The following is an 18392-nucleotide window of genomic DNA, read 5'->3' as shown; positions in this document are numbered from 1 at the left end:
AGGTATAAAAATATTTTCATCAATTCAAATATTTGGAGAATTCTGTGATACATTATAATATATTTAATACAGTTGGACCTAGATATTTTTAACGGACATGGAAGCGAAATTTTTTGTTTCTCGAGCTATTTATCGAATTTTGTCGGTGCTTTTTCGAATAATTTTCTTTTGTGGAAGAAATGCCATACGAACTCTCAAAACACTTAAAAAAAATAAAAATTCGAAAAGCAAATTCAATTCTGCAATTCATAATAACAATTCGATTGAAATATTTTTCTTAATTAAACAGACGTCTTTAAACTTTATAAGTCTTGCTCGAAAATTTCATAGTACCAAATGAAGTTTTAGTTTTGAAAAGATTGTTTACTTTTCTACAGACCATTCCGAATTTGTGTAACCTGTGCAAACTATTCCGGAACTAAGAAAAATTCCAATGCTACAGTTCCTTGAAGCTCTTTTCAATAAATAATCTCCCTCATATATGTACCTTTTTTCCAGATTCAACTGTCTTTACTCTTTGTAAAGAATGAAGTGTTATTAAAGTATACAAATCAAAAGGCAAAAAATATTAAATTACCTTGAAGAAATTTTTACGTTTTTCAGAATTTTGCAATTAAACAACCAAAATTTAATAAATTTTTCTTAGCTTTCAAAGTACAAAACTATTTTATTACTACAATTAAATATTTATGCAATATTAAAATGATAGGTTCGCGTTATCTCTAGTTAAAAATTCAAAATTTAAATTTGACCTATAAAGGCTAAAGGAAATATTGTTGCATAAATTAAGTGTGATGGCAAAATCCAAATTAAAATAAATCTACTATAATAAAATAAAATTTTGTATATACAAATAATATTTGGAGAATCATAAAAAAAAGAAAAATATTTAAATTATCTTTCATAGTTCTATTGTAAAAGGACTTCAAAGAAATCGAAAAATTTTCATTTTAATAAATTATATAGAGAGAGGTATAAGAAAATGTAATTGTATAATTCAAGGATTCCTTCCTTTCCTATTTATACATATAACTTACTTGTATCATTCTTGTTTTCTCAATAACGCCTTTCATTGTATAAAGGAAAGATTTACAAATATTTAAAATAGTTTTTATATAATAAAGAAAATGAAAATATTAAAACAATAATAATAAAAATTTATTTTTTTAAAATAACTCAAATATTGGTAGAAGAAAAATGTATTTATGTATGTATTATAACGAATAAAGGAAGGGTAAATTATCCAAACAAAATACAAACAAGGATAAGATTTCGGAATGAGGAGGATATTTTTTTTTCAATTTTATTATGGAAATAAATTTTTTCTCTTATAATATTTTCTTCTATTGAAAGAATTTTGAATTTGTAAAGGTTAAAAAAATATTAAAAATATTTGTGATATTTAATATCCTTAAGGATAAGGTAAATTTTCAATATTAAAATGAGTAAATTTTATACAAGACAAAAAAAAAGAGGGAAAAACCTTAAGCTTTAATAAAGTACAAGTTTTTATATTAAAAAAGTTTTTGATGAAAATTTCCGACTTTTTCTATATATAAACTTATAAAACAGACTATTTTTTTCTTGATTCAAGAACACCTCCTTATATTTTCATAAAATCTTTTTTTCTTACTGTCGGCTTCCTTATCTATTGCCTTAAAATTAAATCGTGTAGTAAAACTCTAAATTTACCCAATATTTCCTGTATTTTTTTTTAAATCCCTTGAACAATTTCTTACTAAAATATTTGAATTGAGTTGAATAATTAAGAGTGTAACTATATCAAACCTGTTAATTTTGATTTTGTAAAATCTATATACGTATAATTACATATTTATTATGAAAATTGGACAAATGATTAAATATTCAATTCGTCTCTCAAACTGATGCATTTCGAGTTCAAATCTAGGTCGAATATTTATAAAATATATCCCCGGTACTATTTCTCTTCTATTTCGAGCGAGAGCAACACACTTTTAAAGAAGTTGTAATGAGGTTTCTTTAGTTATGAACATCCCTTAACCTTACGACCCACAGCACTCTTGTAGCCAACATGTTGAACATCCATAGAGAGGTGGTGTAATCCATGCTCCCACTCTCCAATACCCCCGTAATCGCCATATGTGAAGTGTTTCTCGAAAGCCTTCTCGATATTCAAGAACTCATATAACATAGCTACCTCCTTCTGTTCTATTAGGCGAACATGGTGGTCCCTGTCGACCTTTCTGCTGAATATGCATGCTAACAATAGCTAAGCGGTCTCCTTAAGAGCACCGCAGTCAGATATAATTGTTAATTATCTTCTTCATCGTCTTCACTTAAAATGACATGAGGCTAATCAATTTGAATGACTTGGGCACCATGTGCCTTCTTCTCATTTTAGTGGTAAAGACCACCCTAGTCCCGTGCCAAGACTCAAAGGTATATCTGAGAACCAAGCTGCTCCTGAATATTCTTATTAAGAAAAGTATAATTTGCTCCATCTCCTTGAAAGGCTGAAAAATGGAATAAATGTGAATATTAACCGCATAAATTAATTTAATTAACTCTTATGTTTAAAATTTTATTTTTAATTTTTCAACGAATCAAAAATTCACTAATTAATTGATGCGTTTTATAAAATAATCATAATATATTAAATATAAATTATTAAATTAATTTGATTAATTTGAAAAAATTAATTAATATTATTTAAATTGCATGGTACAAAAAAAAAACGTAATAATTTTTATTTATAATAATAAATCATAATTTTCCTTGAAATAATTATAAAATATTTTATAATGAATAGGAGTCGCAAAATTGGCATTACCACACAATTGCAATAACCACACAATAAAACAAAACAATTTGCAAAAAAATTTATGTAAATTGTTGGTATGATGATCATTGGCCAAAAAATTTTCGACAATTAAAAATTTGAATAATTTTAAAAAATTTAAATGATTTAATAAAAACAAACATTTAGTGTCTGAGATTTAAATTATTTCAATAGCAGTTTCTTCCTTACAATTTTCAAATTAAATCTCAATTTTTATTTCGGTACATGGATATGAAATTTATTCAGTTTTAATTAATTTTATAGCAATTAAAAAATTTATCACAAATCGTCAAACTATTTAATATATTAAACCGGTTTATTACGTAATTTCGCTGGTAAATACAAGTTGACTCCACATTGAAGAGTCTCTATCTGCAATTTTGAAAAATTTTCTATTAAAACAGGTTGTAGAGATGATCCCAGCTGACTGATTTGTTAAAATTCACAATTACAGTCCGAGTATTTAATTTCAATTATATTTCTACAATAATTATTTTTTGAAAGCCATGCATTGACTCAAAAATTAAATTTTTCTATAACTCACCTTTTTTAAAAAATGGCTTATTACTCGGTAATAACCCTCCGATTTCATGTGTACAATCCTCAATATAACCCTTATATTTATATTAATCAATTATTATACAATTTTTGAATATTAAAAAAAAGTAATAAAAAATATATATTATTATAATTTTAATCAATTAATATTAAAAAACCAATATATTTTTCCTTTTAATATTTTTAGTTTCTGAATTTTGTTGTAAAGGATATTGTATACATTTACTAAGAGCATTAGCACATCGTATTAATTTTACCTATGAATTAGGTTTATCACCAGATGGTCAATTTGGTCATTATGTATTAAAAAATCAAACTGGTACGATGACAGTTAAAAAAGAATGGTCCGGTCTTATTGGTGAATTAGTAAATGAACGTGCTGATATGATTGTTGCACCATTAACAATTAATCCAGAACGTGCTGAATTTATTGAATTTTCAAAACCATTTAAATATCAGGGCATCACAATATTAGAAAAGAAACCATCAAGATCAAGTACATTGGTATCATTCTTACAACCATTTAGTAATACACTTTGGATATTAGTTATGGTATCAGTACATGTTGTTGCATTAGTGCTTTATTTATTAGATAGGTAAGTGAAAAAAAAAATTTGGAAAAATGACAAAATAAGCAATTCAATAATATTTATAAACGTATTAAAAAACATTTTATTTTTTTAATTAATTTAGAAATAAATTTAAAACTCATTATGGTGTAAAAGTCATTAGTGTCATCCATATGATTTTGACATAAGCCTATTATTTACGTATAAATTGTTTTTGTCAAAAAAATTTTATAAATAATTATTTTGTATAAAAACAAAATTAATTTTACATGATATTTTTGCATACCTAATTAAAAGAGTGTAATTAAATATTAAAATTTATTTTTTTAAACTCATAAAATACAAAATATATCTAGTTATTTAAAAAATATAGATATGTGTACCTTTATACCATTGGAAAATAAACATTGAGTTTATTTAAATTGAAAAATTAATTTTGAAATTAATTAGTTGCGGTATTTAAATAAAGTACAATATTTTGCCCATCAAAACAAAAAAATATTACCAAATAATATAAATTTATTTTTAATTACATAAAAGAATTTTTATTGAAGGGGATTATAACAAAGCTGATGAACTGTGTGCTTACACTAAAACAACAAATGCACACAACTAAAATTAAAATTTTACAAATAAATAAAATAATTTCGCACTCAATATAATAAAAAATAAAATGAAACATTTTGATATTACCACATGTGCTAGATTACAGAAAAAGTTTAATGAAAACTCAATCTCTGCTCTATTAATATTAAACAAATAAATTTAAAATACTCTTATATTAAAAATTAATATATTCGTCCTTTTAATCCTTTAAAATACTCGTATATAAATTATCTAGAATTTGAATTTTACTTTTAATCCTAAATCAACTTAGTTTTCATTTATTTATACGAGCAAAGCATTCGAATAAAATGTGTCTATCTGGAACGCGAAAAATAAGACAAACTGCTTAAAGAATTCTTTTTGAACTTTAAAATGATTTAATTTGCAAATTTATTTGTGCGTAATTTTTGAAGAATTTTTAATATTTAGAAGAAGGCTAACAGCTTTAATTTGAAATTTTAAAGTATTTTGTTTAAAGTTATATAAGATCCACGTGTGTGCTACACATATAGTTGTAGTATTTCTTGCCATATATTTTTAATGCTTTCAATAATAATCAAACATTGTTAATTTCAAATAAAAAAAAAAAGAAAATGTTTTCATATGGAAATTTTTTTCCCAAAACAAAATTAATTTTTTTTTTATTACTAAAATTTCCATAGATATACTTTATCCCAAATCAACGTCACCTACAATAAACTTCGATAAAATATTTATGCTCACATATATATGTACATTGAAAGGTTATGGAGAAACCCACAAATCCTTAAAGCAAAAACCAAAAAAAAACAAAAGAGAAAAAAAAGGAGAAATCTTTAATAATTTTTATTGAAAATTATTTTTGTTCTTGAAAATCAATTCTGTTTAATTTTATTATTTTCCCGAGAAAGATTCGGGGAATCTGATTTCTTTGAAATTTCTTTGGATTTTAAAAGTTTTCATATAATATACCAGATTAACGCATGGAATTGACTATATTAGCCGTTTTTTAAAATCTATCTGATATAAAAAAAGAAAAATATACTTGATCCAAAGCTATTGAACATAAGTTGTGACAAAACCAATGACTTTCACGAGCAAATAAACGCCATATAAAAAAAAAATATACAAAATAAACTGATAGTCTAAAATTACAATTGCCATTCTGCCATTCTCCAAATAGGTTAGGTTAACTTAGGTTAACGCAACCCCCAGAAGGGTACTCTTTTAGGTCCGTTATGGTATAGGCGCATCTACCCTTTTGATAGACAGAAGGTTGAAGCGTAACTCCAACTCCTTCCACGAATAAAACGCAATAGTTGCTTTTCTACTCTTCTCATTGTGTTAGACTTCCAGTTCAGATTTCAATTAAGGCCCAGAAACCTAACCATAGTGCTAAAGAACCCACCTAACTGTAGGTGGATTCCGTTGAGTTTCGGCGGAGTTTTGCTTGACACCTTATATCTCCTTCTAAAAGTGACTAGTTCTGTCTTTTAAGGGTTGACAGTTAGCTCACAGGAAGCAGCACAGTCAGAAACGAGGTTAAGGTGTTGAGGTACTTCCCAGATACGTTAGCGGCCTAGTCATCAGCGTAGACTCCTCTCCATGAGTTTTAATAACTGACTAATTACCAGGTTTTAAAGAAGAGGACAAGCAACTCCTACTTGCTGGATGCCTCTTCCGACAGATGGCTCAATGCAAGAACCGCCAAAGCTAGCTGATATATCCCTGTTTGACAGAGTTTAAATTTTCTATACAGTATATCAAGGAGTGTAGGGGGTTTTCCGTTGACCTAACCTCCCGATACGCATGCTATACTGGAGTTAAAATGGCTCCTTAGCTTTAGTAGAAACAAAGTTATACTGATAGGTCTTAAATCCTTTGGACAGCTAGGAAAGCTTCTTTTAACACATTTTGTTTAAGTAGCTATTAAGCTTTGGCTGGAAAATTACGTAATGTAGTTACTCTTTTTTGTTTTGCTTTTTGTTCTTCTTTTTGCCAAGTTCATGATTTTAAATTTAAGCAAGTAGATCAATTCCAATTTTTTGTAATCAAAATTTTTTTATTTTTTTTTGTAAATAAATAAATTTCAATTTCATCCATAAATCTAAAAATGATTTTTGATTTTATAAAAACAATTTTTTTTCCAAAATATAAGCAAAATGATTTTTTTTTTCTACAAGTACATAATCTTTAAACATAACTTTAGCCTCACATTCTCAAATATTTTTTTGTTTCCGCTTATCATTTTCAATTTATAGTGATACATTAGATTTAGTACGAGAAATTTATGTGTAAAACGAATGATTTTTTTTTACTTTTATTAACATCCTTACATTATGTAAGTTATATACCACAACCTTACAAAATCCTGTATTGAAAAAAAATCTTGAATCTTAAAAAATGATTATTAAAAATTGAATGCGAGAAATAATACAAAATTTTTTTATTTTTTATACGCCCAAAGTTATGTAAAAAAAATTCAATATCTTACCTTGAATTTATAATAAATACATACTTAACTTCCATATTTTATATATGTATGTGATTGTATACCCATACTTAACGTATGTACAAAATTTGTCAATAAAATGAATGTTGTTTTACATAAAATTATACAGATTTAAGATAAAACTTAAATTTCCGCGATATTTTTTTCTTCAATCTACGACAACTACACAATTTCCTTATGTTAAATATATAACTTTTTAAAGGATATTTTCTTCATTATTTTGTATGAAAAAATTTCTCAAATAAGCTCAAAAACATTATTTGCTTCTCTTTTCTCTATTTAAATGCAATTATTATTTTTGAAAATCTTAAAAATTTCATGTAAATTTATAAAACGTTTAAGAAAGAAAAACGGTAAGGTGAAAGAATTTATCGAAATTTTTATACGCGTTCTATGACAAAAAAGTACGTAGACTGCAACGTACTTGAGACGTACTAGAGACTCTATCAGTATTTTTGCAGAATAGTGGCCCAAATTCGGGAGTACCCAAACGACTTTACTTAAAATTTAAATACAAACTGTGGCGTTTCATACGGTGCTATTTACAGTGCTATTATTTTTGAAGTGATACAGCAGCTCCAACTCATAAGATTTGAATTTAATAAAAAACCATACTATTAAAGCGGGAATAAATTTCTAATATGTGATACTGATATTCTATAAATACGATAAAATCACCCACTCTGTATCCTTCTTCAAAAACCAGAAAGAATATATATATACAATTACTATAATAATTACTAATTAAAATTGAAAAAAAAAATACAAACACTTTTCGTGTAAAAATAATTTAGGATATCCTTTACACGAAATAGGACTCTTTTATTGTTATTTTGATTATTATTGTTATTGTTATATAATTTCCTAAATTATTATAATTTAATATTTTTTCTCCACAAATTTTCTTTCGCACTTCTTTAATTAAAAAATATTCTCTTGTGTTGTTTTTTTTTGTCAGATTTTCACCTTTTGGTAGATTTAAAGTAGCCAGCAATGATAATACTGAAGAAGATGCTCTTAATTTAAGTTCAGCAATATGGTTTGCATGGGGTGTTCTATTAAATAGTGGTATAGGTGAAGGTACACCAAGAAGTTTTTCAGCTCGTGTACTTGGTATGGTATGGGCTGGTTTTGCTATGATTATAGTTGCTTCATACACTGCCAATTTGGCTGCGTTCCTCGTCTTAGAACGTCCAAAAACAAAATTAAGTGGAATTAATGATGCACGTTTACGTAATACAATGGAAAATTTAACATGTGCAACTGTTAAAGGTTCAGCTGTAGATATGTATTTTAGACGTCAAGTAGAATTATCAAATATGTATAGAACAATGGAAGCAAATAATTATGCAACAGCTGAAGAAGCAATACAAGATGTTAAAAATGGGTAAAATAAAAATTCTAATAGAAAAAGAAAAAAACAATTTAGATTAAAGGAATACCAAATCGTTATCTTTTTCATTGTTACCCAAAAATACCTATAATATTTTATGTTTTTAGATATTTTCAGAATATTAAACAATAAAATGATGAAAAAAAAATATTAAAATAACAATAACAAAATTAAAATATAAAGAGAAAACCTTGGAAAAGATAACAATTAATAGCAATATTTTATTTCATATAGACACCTATATAAAATGTATAATATTACATAATTATATTAAACATAAAAATATATTATAATATGAACACACAGACAAGGTTTTCCAATATGGTTTTTAAATCAAATTAAAGTAGCAATTCTTTGCTCAATCGGACCTCATCATTTAATATCACTTTATACTAAAACAAAGTAATTTAACAGATTTCTCTTCCTCTTTATACTGTCAATTAAGCGTATTTATTTTTCAGTAAATTTTAATAATTTTGCAAACGCTTACTTAATTATTTAAATCTCGCAATTAATAGATATTCATTGTTTGCCTGTCGAAAATTTTTCACTATATAAAACTCAAATCACTTTTGAAATGAAGATAGAATTTGGCATTTTGCTCCCTTCTGCAACCGCGTCTAACCAAAAATTTAATGTAAAATTTAAAATAACGCGACTAATCAAAATAAATCAAACATACTATTGACTTTTTAGTATAATTTCTTTCGTCGTATAAATTATTTGTTGAACTCATAAAAAATTTTTAATTATTAAAATTGTTATTAGTCCCAATTCTTATTCTCTCTTCAGTATTATATAAAAATAATTTTTATTAAAGATATTACAAAAAAATAAGAGCGCTATATTATTCGAATCGTGCCCTCAAACGCTTTTAAACCGATTGCCTTTATCTATTTGTAACAGTGCAATCTTATTTTGGTTTCGAACATAAAATCTATTGAAGAACACTTCACATATTTTGATATACATATGTATGCATAAGAATAAAATTCTATTTAACACACATATTATAATATATATATATATATATATATATATATATATATATAATTAAAACAAAAGGATCACATTATTATCTTTATAATATCCTTACAAAGGTTATATTAAAAGTTAAATATTAAATATACATATATGAAAATTTACATTACAAAATACAATATTTATGTATATATAATATTTGAATTGAATATATGTTTATGTACAAATGATGTCCGTAATGAACGTATATTAATCTATTGTACTCCTTTTTATCTTTTCTACATATTTTAATAGGAAATTATTAGCATTTATTTGGGACTCATCCCGATTAGAATATGAGGCAGCAAAAGATTGTGAATTAGTTACAGCTGGTGAACTATTTGGTAGAAGTGGTTATGGTATTGGTTTACAAAAAGGTTCACCATGGTCAGATGCTGTTACATTAGCAATATTAGATTTTCATGAAAGTAAGTACACATTTGTTTGTTTTTTTTTTTAACTTTATTTATACTTTATGTTTAACATACCAAATTTTCAATATATGCACATATATACATTTTGTATATATAATATACAAATTAAAATTCTTATATGTTTAACTGTACATTTATAAAAATAAATATTTATATTAAAAATTTTTATATTTAATTCTTATTCACTCTTTTATTTTTCTCTGGAACAAAACAATAAAAAAATGCACAAAAAATAACAAAAAACAAAATGAAAAAAATAAAATAAAAAAAAAACAAAAGGTGGTTTCATGGAATCTTTAGATAAAGAATGGATATTCCATGGTAATGTTCAACAATGTGAACAATTTGAAAAAACACCAAATACATTAGGACTAAAAAATATGGCCGGTGTATTTATATTAGTTGCAGCCGGAATTGTTGGTGGAATTGGTTTAATTATAATTGAAGTTGTATATAAAAAGCATCAAATTAAAAAACAGAAAAGAATGGAAATTGCTAGACATGCTGCTGATAAATGGAGGGGTACAATTGAGGTAAATATATAAGAGAGGATTTATAAAAAGGAAATAGAAAAAAAAATTCAAAAAGGGATTTTTTTTTTGCATATTTTATGCACTGTTTATTGGGATTATTGTGCATAATATAAAAAATTGGGAACAGATAACCTTCGATATGTGAAAATTAATTATAATACTGTAAATAATTGTTAGTTTTAGTTTGTTGGTTTTATTTCAACACAAAAATTAATTTCCGTTAAAAAAAAATAAGCATTCTTTAAATATTGATTTTCTCTTGGTATTGAAAATTGTTTTCTATATAAAAAGGTAAAACTAATCGATATTATAACACTTATGTATTAGACGTCAAAATTAATAGCACTTATTGTATACAAAAACTTCCATGCTTTTTTTCAGAAAAGCTACTTTTTCTTAGCGAACACTTCTTCAAATCAAATTTGTCCTAACATTCAAAACGTAGAAGAAATAGGAAATAGATAAACTGATAAAATCCAATTTAAAAATTGAAATTTTAATTGAAATTAAATATAAATCAGATTCTCTTTTAATCAATACCTTGATCTATAATTAATCACTTGTATTGACCATGAGCATTCTAAAAGAGCGAAAAATGCAATCTTTAGAAATTTATATAATACACTTGGAGGTTAACATAAGACTGAAAGCTCTTAAGCATACAACATAATTTACCGTAATTCTTAGTACCAACCTAATATGGCAGTATAGCATATCAAATATACGCACTTATCTTTTGTACTTTACCATCTCCTTTTAAGTATTTTGCTACCGAAAGTTAAAAATTTTAAAACAAAAATTCAGGATATAAAGGAAATACAAGAAATTCAACTTACATAAACCAATAAATATTTACAGTATTATAATATTGCGTACTCTACAAAAAGAACTGTCAGTAATATATGCTAGTCATGTCCAGCATTTGCATTTTTTTAATTAAAATTCTTTTCCAAAAAACAAAAAAAAAATATCAATAATTGAAACGAAAAAGAAAAATATGTATTCGTCCTTAACAAGAGTATATATATACAGTACAAAACATAATGTACATAAAAGTATATAAAATACAACTGAAACTTCACTGAAATTGAACATATGACATTGGAATATTATTCTATATAGCAATTCTAAAACCATAAATATGGTAAAAACAAAATATATAAACACGATATATTTATACCATAAGTATGTATTATAATAAATGGGAACTTATCTTAAAATCCATCATTATAATTAAGATTTGCTATCTTTAAAAGATTTCACCGGTACAAATATTAATATTTAAAAAAATTATTATATAGTGTTGTAAAATTGCAGTTTAATAACACCATCATTGAAACTCTTAAAATAATCGAAAACATGCTGTACATATTGTGGGTAATAAACATTTTAAGCACATTTAGCACCTAAAAATAGTGACTACTGTAGCTGCCAAATAATTATTTCTACAAAAAAGCAGTGTGCCTTGAAAATCTACTATTTAGATTTTATTAAAAATTCATAATGGTTATAATCAAGAGGATGAAATCCAGCTTTAAATTCTTCACTAATTTAGTTTTATTATTGAAAGTATAAGCAATAATAATAATTAATAACAAGAAAGTTGCTGATTGTCCTGACATCTACCTGAATTTTTTCATAAACTTATTAATAAATTCATAATATACATTTTCTAATTATTATTTTCATTTTTATTTATTTATTTTTTTTTGTTCATTCAATTTTAATTTAGAAACGAAAAACTTTACGTGCATCATTGGCAATGCAACGCCAGTATAATGTTGGCTTAAATTCAAACCCTGGTACAATTAGTTTAGCTGTTGATAAAAATCGTTTTCCTCGTTTAGGACCAAGAGGACCAGAACGTGCATGGCCTGGCGATTCTGATTTGTTACGTAATCGTGGCCGTTTACTAGATGACAGTAAAAATATTAGCAATAAAAAATCATCACATCAACAGTCACATTTATTAGCACCACCGAGATATTCACCAGGCTATACAAGTGATGTATCGCATTTAGTTGTTTAACAAATTTTTAAAAATATTTCTTTATTTATTAAGAAAACAATAACTAAAATTAGGTTTTTTACGAAATTTATTTTTTTATAAACAAAAACAAAAAAAAAAACAAAAATGAAACAAAAGAATTTTTTTATTTGTTATTTTAAATGTTAAAATAAAATGAAAACCAAAAAAAAAACAAAAAAACAAAATTAATAACAAACAAAACAAGTACTTAAGTAAAAATGTATTTAATGAAATTTAATAAAAAAAAATTAATATTAAAAATTAACACACAAAGAAAAAAGATTTTTTATGTATAAATTATAACCTTAAAAAATATTTCGCAATTTAAAAACACACAAAATTAAAAAAAACTATAAACAAAAAATGGAATGTAAAATGTATGGAAAAATTGTTATTTCTTTTTTTCGTTATTTATTGCATATTTTTGCCTTTTATTTAGGATTTTCATATATGCATATAATTTGAAATATTTTATTTTTATTGAAAATTAAAAATTATAAAACTTTTGACATTTTAATATAAAGGGAAGTGCAATAGCAAGAAAAAAGTTAATTTCTCTATTCAAACTATCTATAAAACAAGGAAAAGCCATTGATTTTATAAATCGCAACATTTCCTAATTTCTATCCAATAAAATTAAAAATCTGGACAAAATACAAAACCCCTAACCGCTAACCCCTAACAATGGCAACTCATACAAGAAAAAAAGTAGTTAAATAAAAAATTACTTAACATTTATTCCGGTAGATGGCTTCAAAGTTTTATGTAACAATATTTATATGGCAGGTTTTATTCCTAAATAACATAGGAGATTACCATAAGAAAAACGACCTGCATACAAACTATTCCGGATATTATTTGAATAACCTATATAAAAACGAAGAATCCAAAAAATTTCAGTATTTTCTGTTGTTAATTCACTAATGCATACCATCAGAGCATTTGCTGTCAGAAGATGTTTATTGTTTACCTCTCGAAAAAATTAGATTTTTTTTTCACACACTCAAAGTTGACACCTGACGCAAAATACTAGTGCAAATTTTAACTGTCTCTAGAACTGTCTTTAGAGCTTCTGCAGTGGCTTTTGCAGTGCTGTTAAGAATAAAAATGTACAAAAGCCTATTCACAAATGTATTATATACATATATAAGTATATGAAAATGTCGAAAATAATAAAGGAACAGAATCAGTGGCGGAAACCTAAATCAAACTCAAAAATAACTGATTGATGGCATGTTTCTAAATCGTTTAAGAACAAAGTGATTATTAACCTGTACATAATATAACAATAAAAAATATTCAAAATAAATTATTGTTTTAGAAGTTTTTAATGTTCTATCCAAAAAAAACATAAAACGTCATTTACATTTATACTCAAAAACATGTAAAAAACAAACATTCTTTAACTTACATAAGCTAATATTGGAAAAGATACAAAATGGTTGTAATTCTGTTTTCATTAAAACAAAAAAGTAAAAAAAAACTCATTGAAAACCTTCATTAGAGAAAGACGATATTTAAAAAAATTATTAATGAATATTATTTATGTATTTATTATATATAAATATGAACGTGTTCGTGAACCTCGACTCCGATTTAAAAATCAAAGAAAAAACAAAAAAAAACACAAAAAAAAATACCAAAAAAATATGTATGTATGTTTTATTTTATTTTTTTCAGAAAACAAATTTTTAAGGTATTAAGATAAAATAAACTTTATAACTAACATGCATATATATATATATATATATATATATAAATTATATATATTATATATATTTTATTCATTTCTTAAATTTAATATTCTAATTTACATTATGCTATATATAAAATCAATATCTGTGTCTAATTGTACACATTTTGTTGTAACGTATTTGCAAAAGTGTTCAAACACGACTATGTAAAGTTAACAATAACTTTAGTGTGAAAATTAGTTATTGTAGATTTTGGCAATGTATATGACATGGAGGCACACTTCAAAATTGCCATAATACTTAATTATATAGTAATATATTTTCAATGTAATTTTAATTTTTTTTTTTAAGTAATTCAGTAAAATCATATAAAGCAATAGAAAGTACTTATACCACCGTATTTCAGCTATATCTCATTTAAACAGAAAAGTTTGATATGACCAAAAATGTTGACTCATCATTCAATTACGTATAATAATTTTAGCTTAATAAACTCACGAAACTAAATAATATTTTAATTTTCAAAAGTCAAAAAAATTTAATATGGAACATTCAAAAATAAATTTTCATAGGCTCATATATTTTGTAAAAAATTTTTTACAAAAAATATTTGTATAAGTGACTAACTAGCATGTTGTATTTAATAATTTTTATTTATTATTTATTTTAGTATTGCACTTACATTTTGTTAGAAGAGAAACTCATAAAATCAAACATGTTGTTAATCAAACATGTTGTTAATCAAACTGTTGAACATAATAATTCACCAAACGTATATGTTGTCAATGTTCTTTAGTTTACTGTAGTCCTCTCAGTTATTATTTTGTAGTAAGTGAGAATATTTATACATATTTATGTATTAAAATTTATAATAATAAAAATATTTATTTTAGCATATTTTTAAACGCATACCCACTGATTATGATATTATTCATTTCATTGTAACATAAAAAACTACATCAATTATGGGTAAAATTTTAAATTAACTTAAATGTAATGAGACCAACCATATACAGTATTTTGTGACCACCGTTTTTAAAATTTTGATTTTCACTAAATTTTTATTAATTTATGAATCCATACTAAAGTTATTCAAGTACAGAGGGCGGTAATTACAACATCTACGAAAAATGATTAGATCACAAACATGATTAGCATAACGCAAATTAGATAAATAAAAAAAAACCAAAAAAAAAAAAATTTAATTACAAAAATCTCTTATAATTGTGAAATTTTTACTTTAAAAATATTAATAAATGCATATAAAAAAGTAAAAGAACATCAAAAAAGGCTGTAAAAATTAATTTCAAAAACAAAAAACAAGATTTAAAAAAAAAGTTTAAAAAAAAAAACTTACATAATATGAAAATATTAAATTATAAATTAATTATTCATCCTAATTTTTTAAGTCGTTTAATTTTTAAACGAAATTTGTAAATATGTAAAATATATAAAAAAGAAAACCAAAAAGCAAAAAAAAAACGTTCAGAAAAAGAACCACTCATTAAATTTATAGTAGAATTCTTATTAAAAACAAAAATATAATTGTAATAATTAAAAAATAATACAAAACCAAAAAAGAAAATTTTTAAAATAAGGAAAAAGAAAAATACAAAAAAAAACATAATTAAATAAATTAAAAAACAAAAAAAAAACATGTAATTTTTCTAAACAATTAGGATTATTAAAAAAAAATATTAATAATTACATAAATATTATTATACTTGTATGTATAACAAATAAAAAACAAACCAAAAATAATAAAATTTATTAAAATAGAAAGAAAATATCACAAACAATTTATTAGATGAAAAATAAAAAATATTATAAAAAATTCATAAAAAAAATAATGAAAATGTATAGAAAAGAAAAACTCATAAGTAATCGTAAAAAAAAACAACCTTAAACAAAAAATTTTTAAAATAATATTTTTAAAGTACTTAAAAAATAAGGTTAAATAAACCAAAAATTTAAATATTAAAAAAAAAAGATTGTTAAGAATATTTTTTTTATTAAATCCTTAAGCACATTTTGTTTCCCTATGTTTCCTCCTCAGATCAAATATAAGTAAAAATATTTCTCAAATAATTAATTTTATATATAAATTGAAACTGAGTCAAACCACCTGACCGCTGAATCTAGAATTCGAAGATATGATTTTGATATTATTAGCCGATCTTGTGAGTGTATTATGTGTGAGCGTTGTTATGTATACCTGTACTATTAATTTATATTTTATTATTCAGTTTAATGAAAGAATTTTGTGTTCCTGTCAAACAATTTTTTGAATAAATTTTTTTTTTTTGACGTTCTTGAATGATACCTAAATAGTTCTTTTAAGTCTTTGATTTGTAATTTTTGTAATATGGAAATATCCTCCTTATATACATCACCCCATATATGTATTGCATATATCACAGAACCATGAAGCATGATGGAATGTACCGATTTCTTCATTTGGATGATTATATTTACGTATTCTTTTGTAAATAAACCCCAGATATTTATAACTTCCCATTATTGGTTTAATTAAATTTTGCATTTATTTCAACTTCTTTATTTCTAAATATTGCACATTTGGTCCTTTTCGTGTAAACTATAGCTTTTGTGTTTACTCATCCAAATACCAAACATATTGATGTTCATACTAGGTTCCAAATAGTGATTAGATCACGCTGCGCTGAAAGTTCTATATTAGAACTAAAATTTCCAAGTCCCAGCGTTAAACAGTATTCAAAAAGATTGTCTATGAAATTGTATCCCAATACTTTTCGCCTGCTTCCAATTCATTGCAAAATAAGGAAATTTTAACAAGATTTGAAAACTTAAAGAAACTTACAAGACTAAACAAACGGCCATCGTGCTTGAGTTTTCCTGAAAGCCATCCGGTTCCTTGTTTATGGGAGTAACAGGAGCATGCCACGACTTTCGAATACGCTTCTTTTATAGTAAATATTTATCGAACATGCTATATATCTGATAATTTTACCGTTTTGATTTATCGAACATGCTTCATATTAGTCAGAATCAAATATTCGTATACCCCATTATTTTATTTAAACTAAATTTTAAAATTAAATTTAAAAATTAATTTTAAATATTTAATTATATTTAATTTATACACTTCTCATTTACCTTCGTTATTTTATCAAAAATTTTTCTTGTAATATTCTTCTTTTCTTGTGATATTCTTAATAATCATATTTAAAATAAAAAAACTCAAATAAATTGAACAGAAACATTAATAAAACATTAATTTAAATACAAAATAGTTTTAAAAACTTTATTACAATATAAAAGAGTAACAATGTTTCGAAATTAAACAAACAAAAATTGATTATTAAACAAAAACAAAATGACATACATATTTTTGTAAAATATATTATTACACACTTACATACATAGTATTCAATTAAAATAAAAATTAACAAAAATTAGAAATTATAAATTGAAAACAAAAAATGTAATAAAAAAAATTTAACATTAAAAAAGGTTTTTAAATTATAAATTTGTAAAAAAAAATAAAAAAAAAAATTACAAAAGAAAGAGGAAATTATTTTATATTAATAATTTTTATATAGAAAAACCAAAAAAAAAAACAACAACAAATTGCCTACATTAATTTAATTTGAAAATTTTAAAGCAACAAAAATATTTTAATTTCATCTATATATACATTTATATATACGCATACATAAAATTAATATTAAAAATCTATTCAAATCTCTTACATTGTTAAATTATTTTTGCTCTTCCAAGGAATATTTTATGGCTATAAAAAATGTAAAAATTAATAACTAACATGATGATTGTTATTTATAATGGTAAATACAGAAAAATAAGTTTAACAAAAAAATATATTATGAATTCATTATAATGATTGAATTTTTAAAATTTGAACATTATTACATTATTAAATATAAATATGTAATAAAACTTTTTAATTAAGTTAAGTTTTCAATTTTAAAAATATTAATGTTAACAATTTCTTAAAGAAATAATTTGTTAATACGCCAAAATATAATGCGATTCCCCAATATTTATAAAAAAACAAAAATTTACAAATGTATTCAAAAATATTTAAAATTTAAATTTTATAATTTCAATTTTAACACACGCACATAAAAATATTTACAGTTTTGCAATAAATAATAATTTTTTTGTTTTAATTTAATATTAAATTTTAATTTCATATTTAAAAGCGTTAATTTAATTTTCTTATTATTTCTCGAATTTGGTTTCTA

The 18392-nt window shown here is 23.8% G+C and overlaps 1 protein-coding gene across 1 annotated transcript in view; it reads left to right on the top strand.

Moving 5' to 3' along the window:
* The window catches only part of LOC129608020 (glutamate [NMDA] receptor subunit 1), a 158498-nt gene extending 142930 nt beyond the window's left edge, over nt 1–15568 (top strand). Inside the window, exons 12-16 of the mRNA XM_055519319.1 lie at nt 3567–3975; nt 8004–8432; nt 9714–9886; nt 10172–10425; nt 12158–15568. Of these exons, the coding sequence (XP_055375294.1) occupies nt 3567–3975; nt 8004–8432; nt 9714–9886; nt 10172–10425; nt 12158–12454 (1562 nt within the window). The 3' untranslated portion in view covers nt 12455–15568. The remainder of the gene's footprint in view (nt 1–3566; nt 3976–8003; nt 8433–9713; nt 9887–10171; nt 10426–12157) is intronic.
* The last annotated feature ends 2824 nt before the right edge of the window (nt 15569–18392 follow it).

Source organism: Condylostylus longicornis, unplaced genomic scaffold, assembly GCF_029603195.1.
Source record: "Condylostylus longicornis isolate FDR11 unplaced genomic scaffold, ASM2960319v2 ptg000030l, whole genome shotgun sequence".
NCBI lineage: Eukaryota > Metazoa > Arthropoda > Insecta > Diptera > Dolichopodidae > Condylostylus > Condylostylus longicornis.
This window is presented reverse-complemented; position numbering and strand designations above follow the sequence as displayed.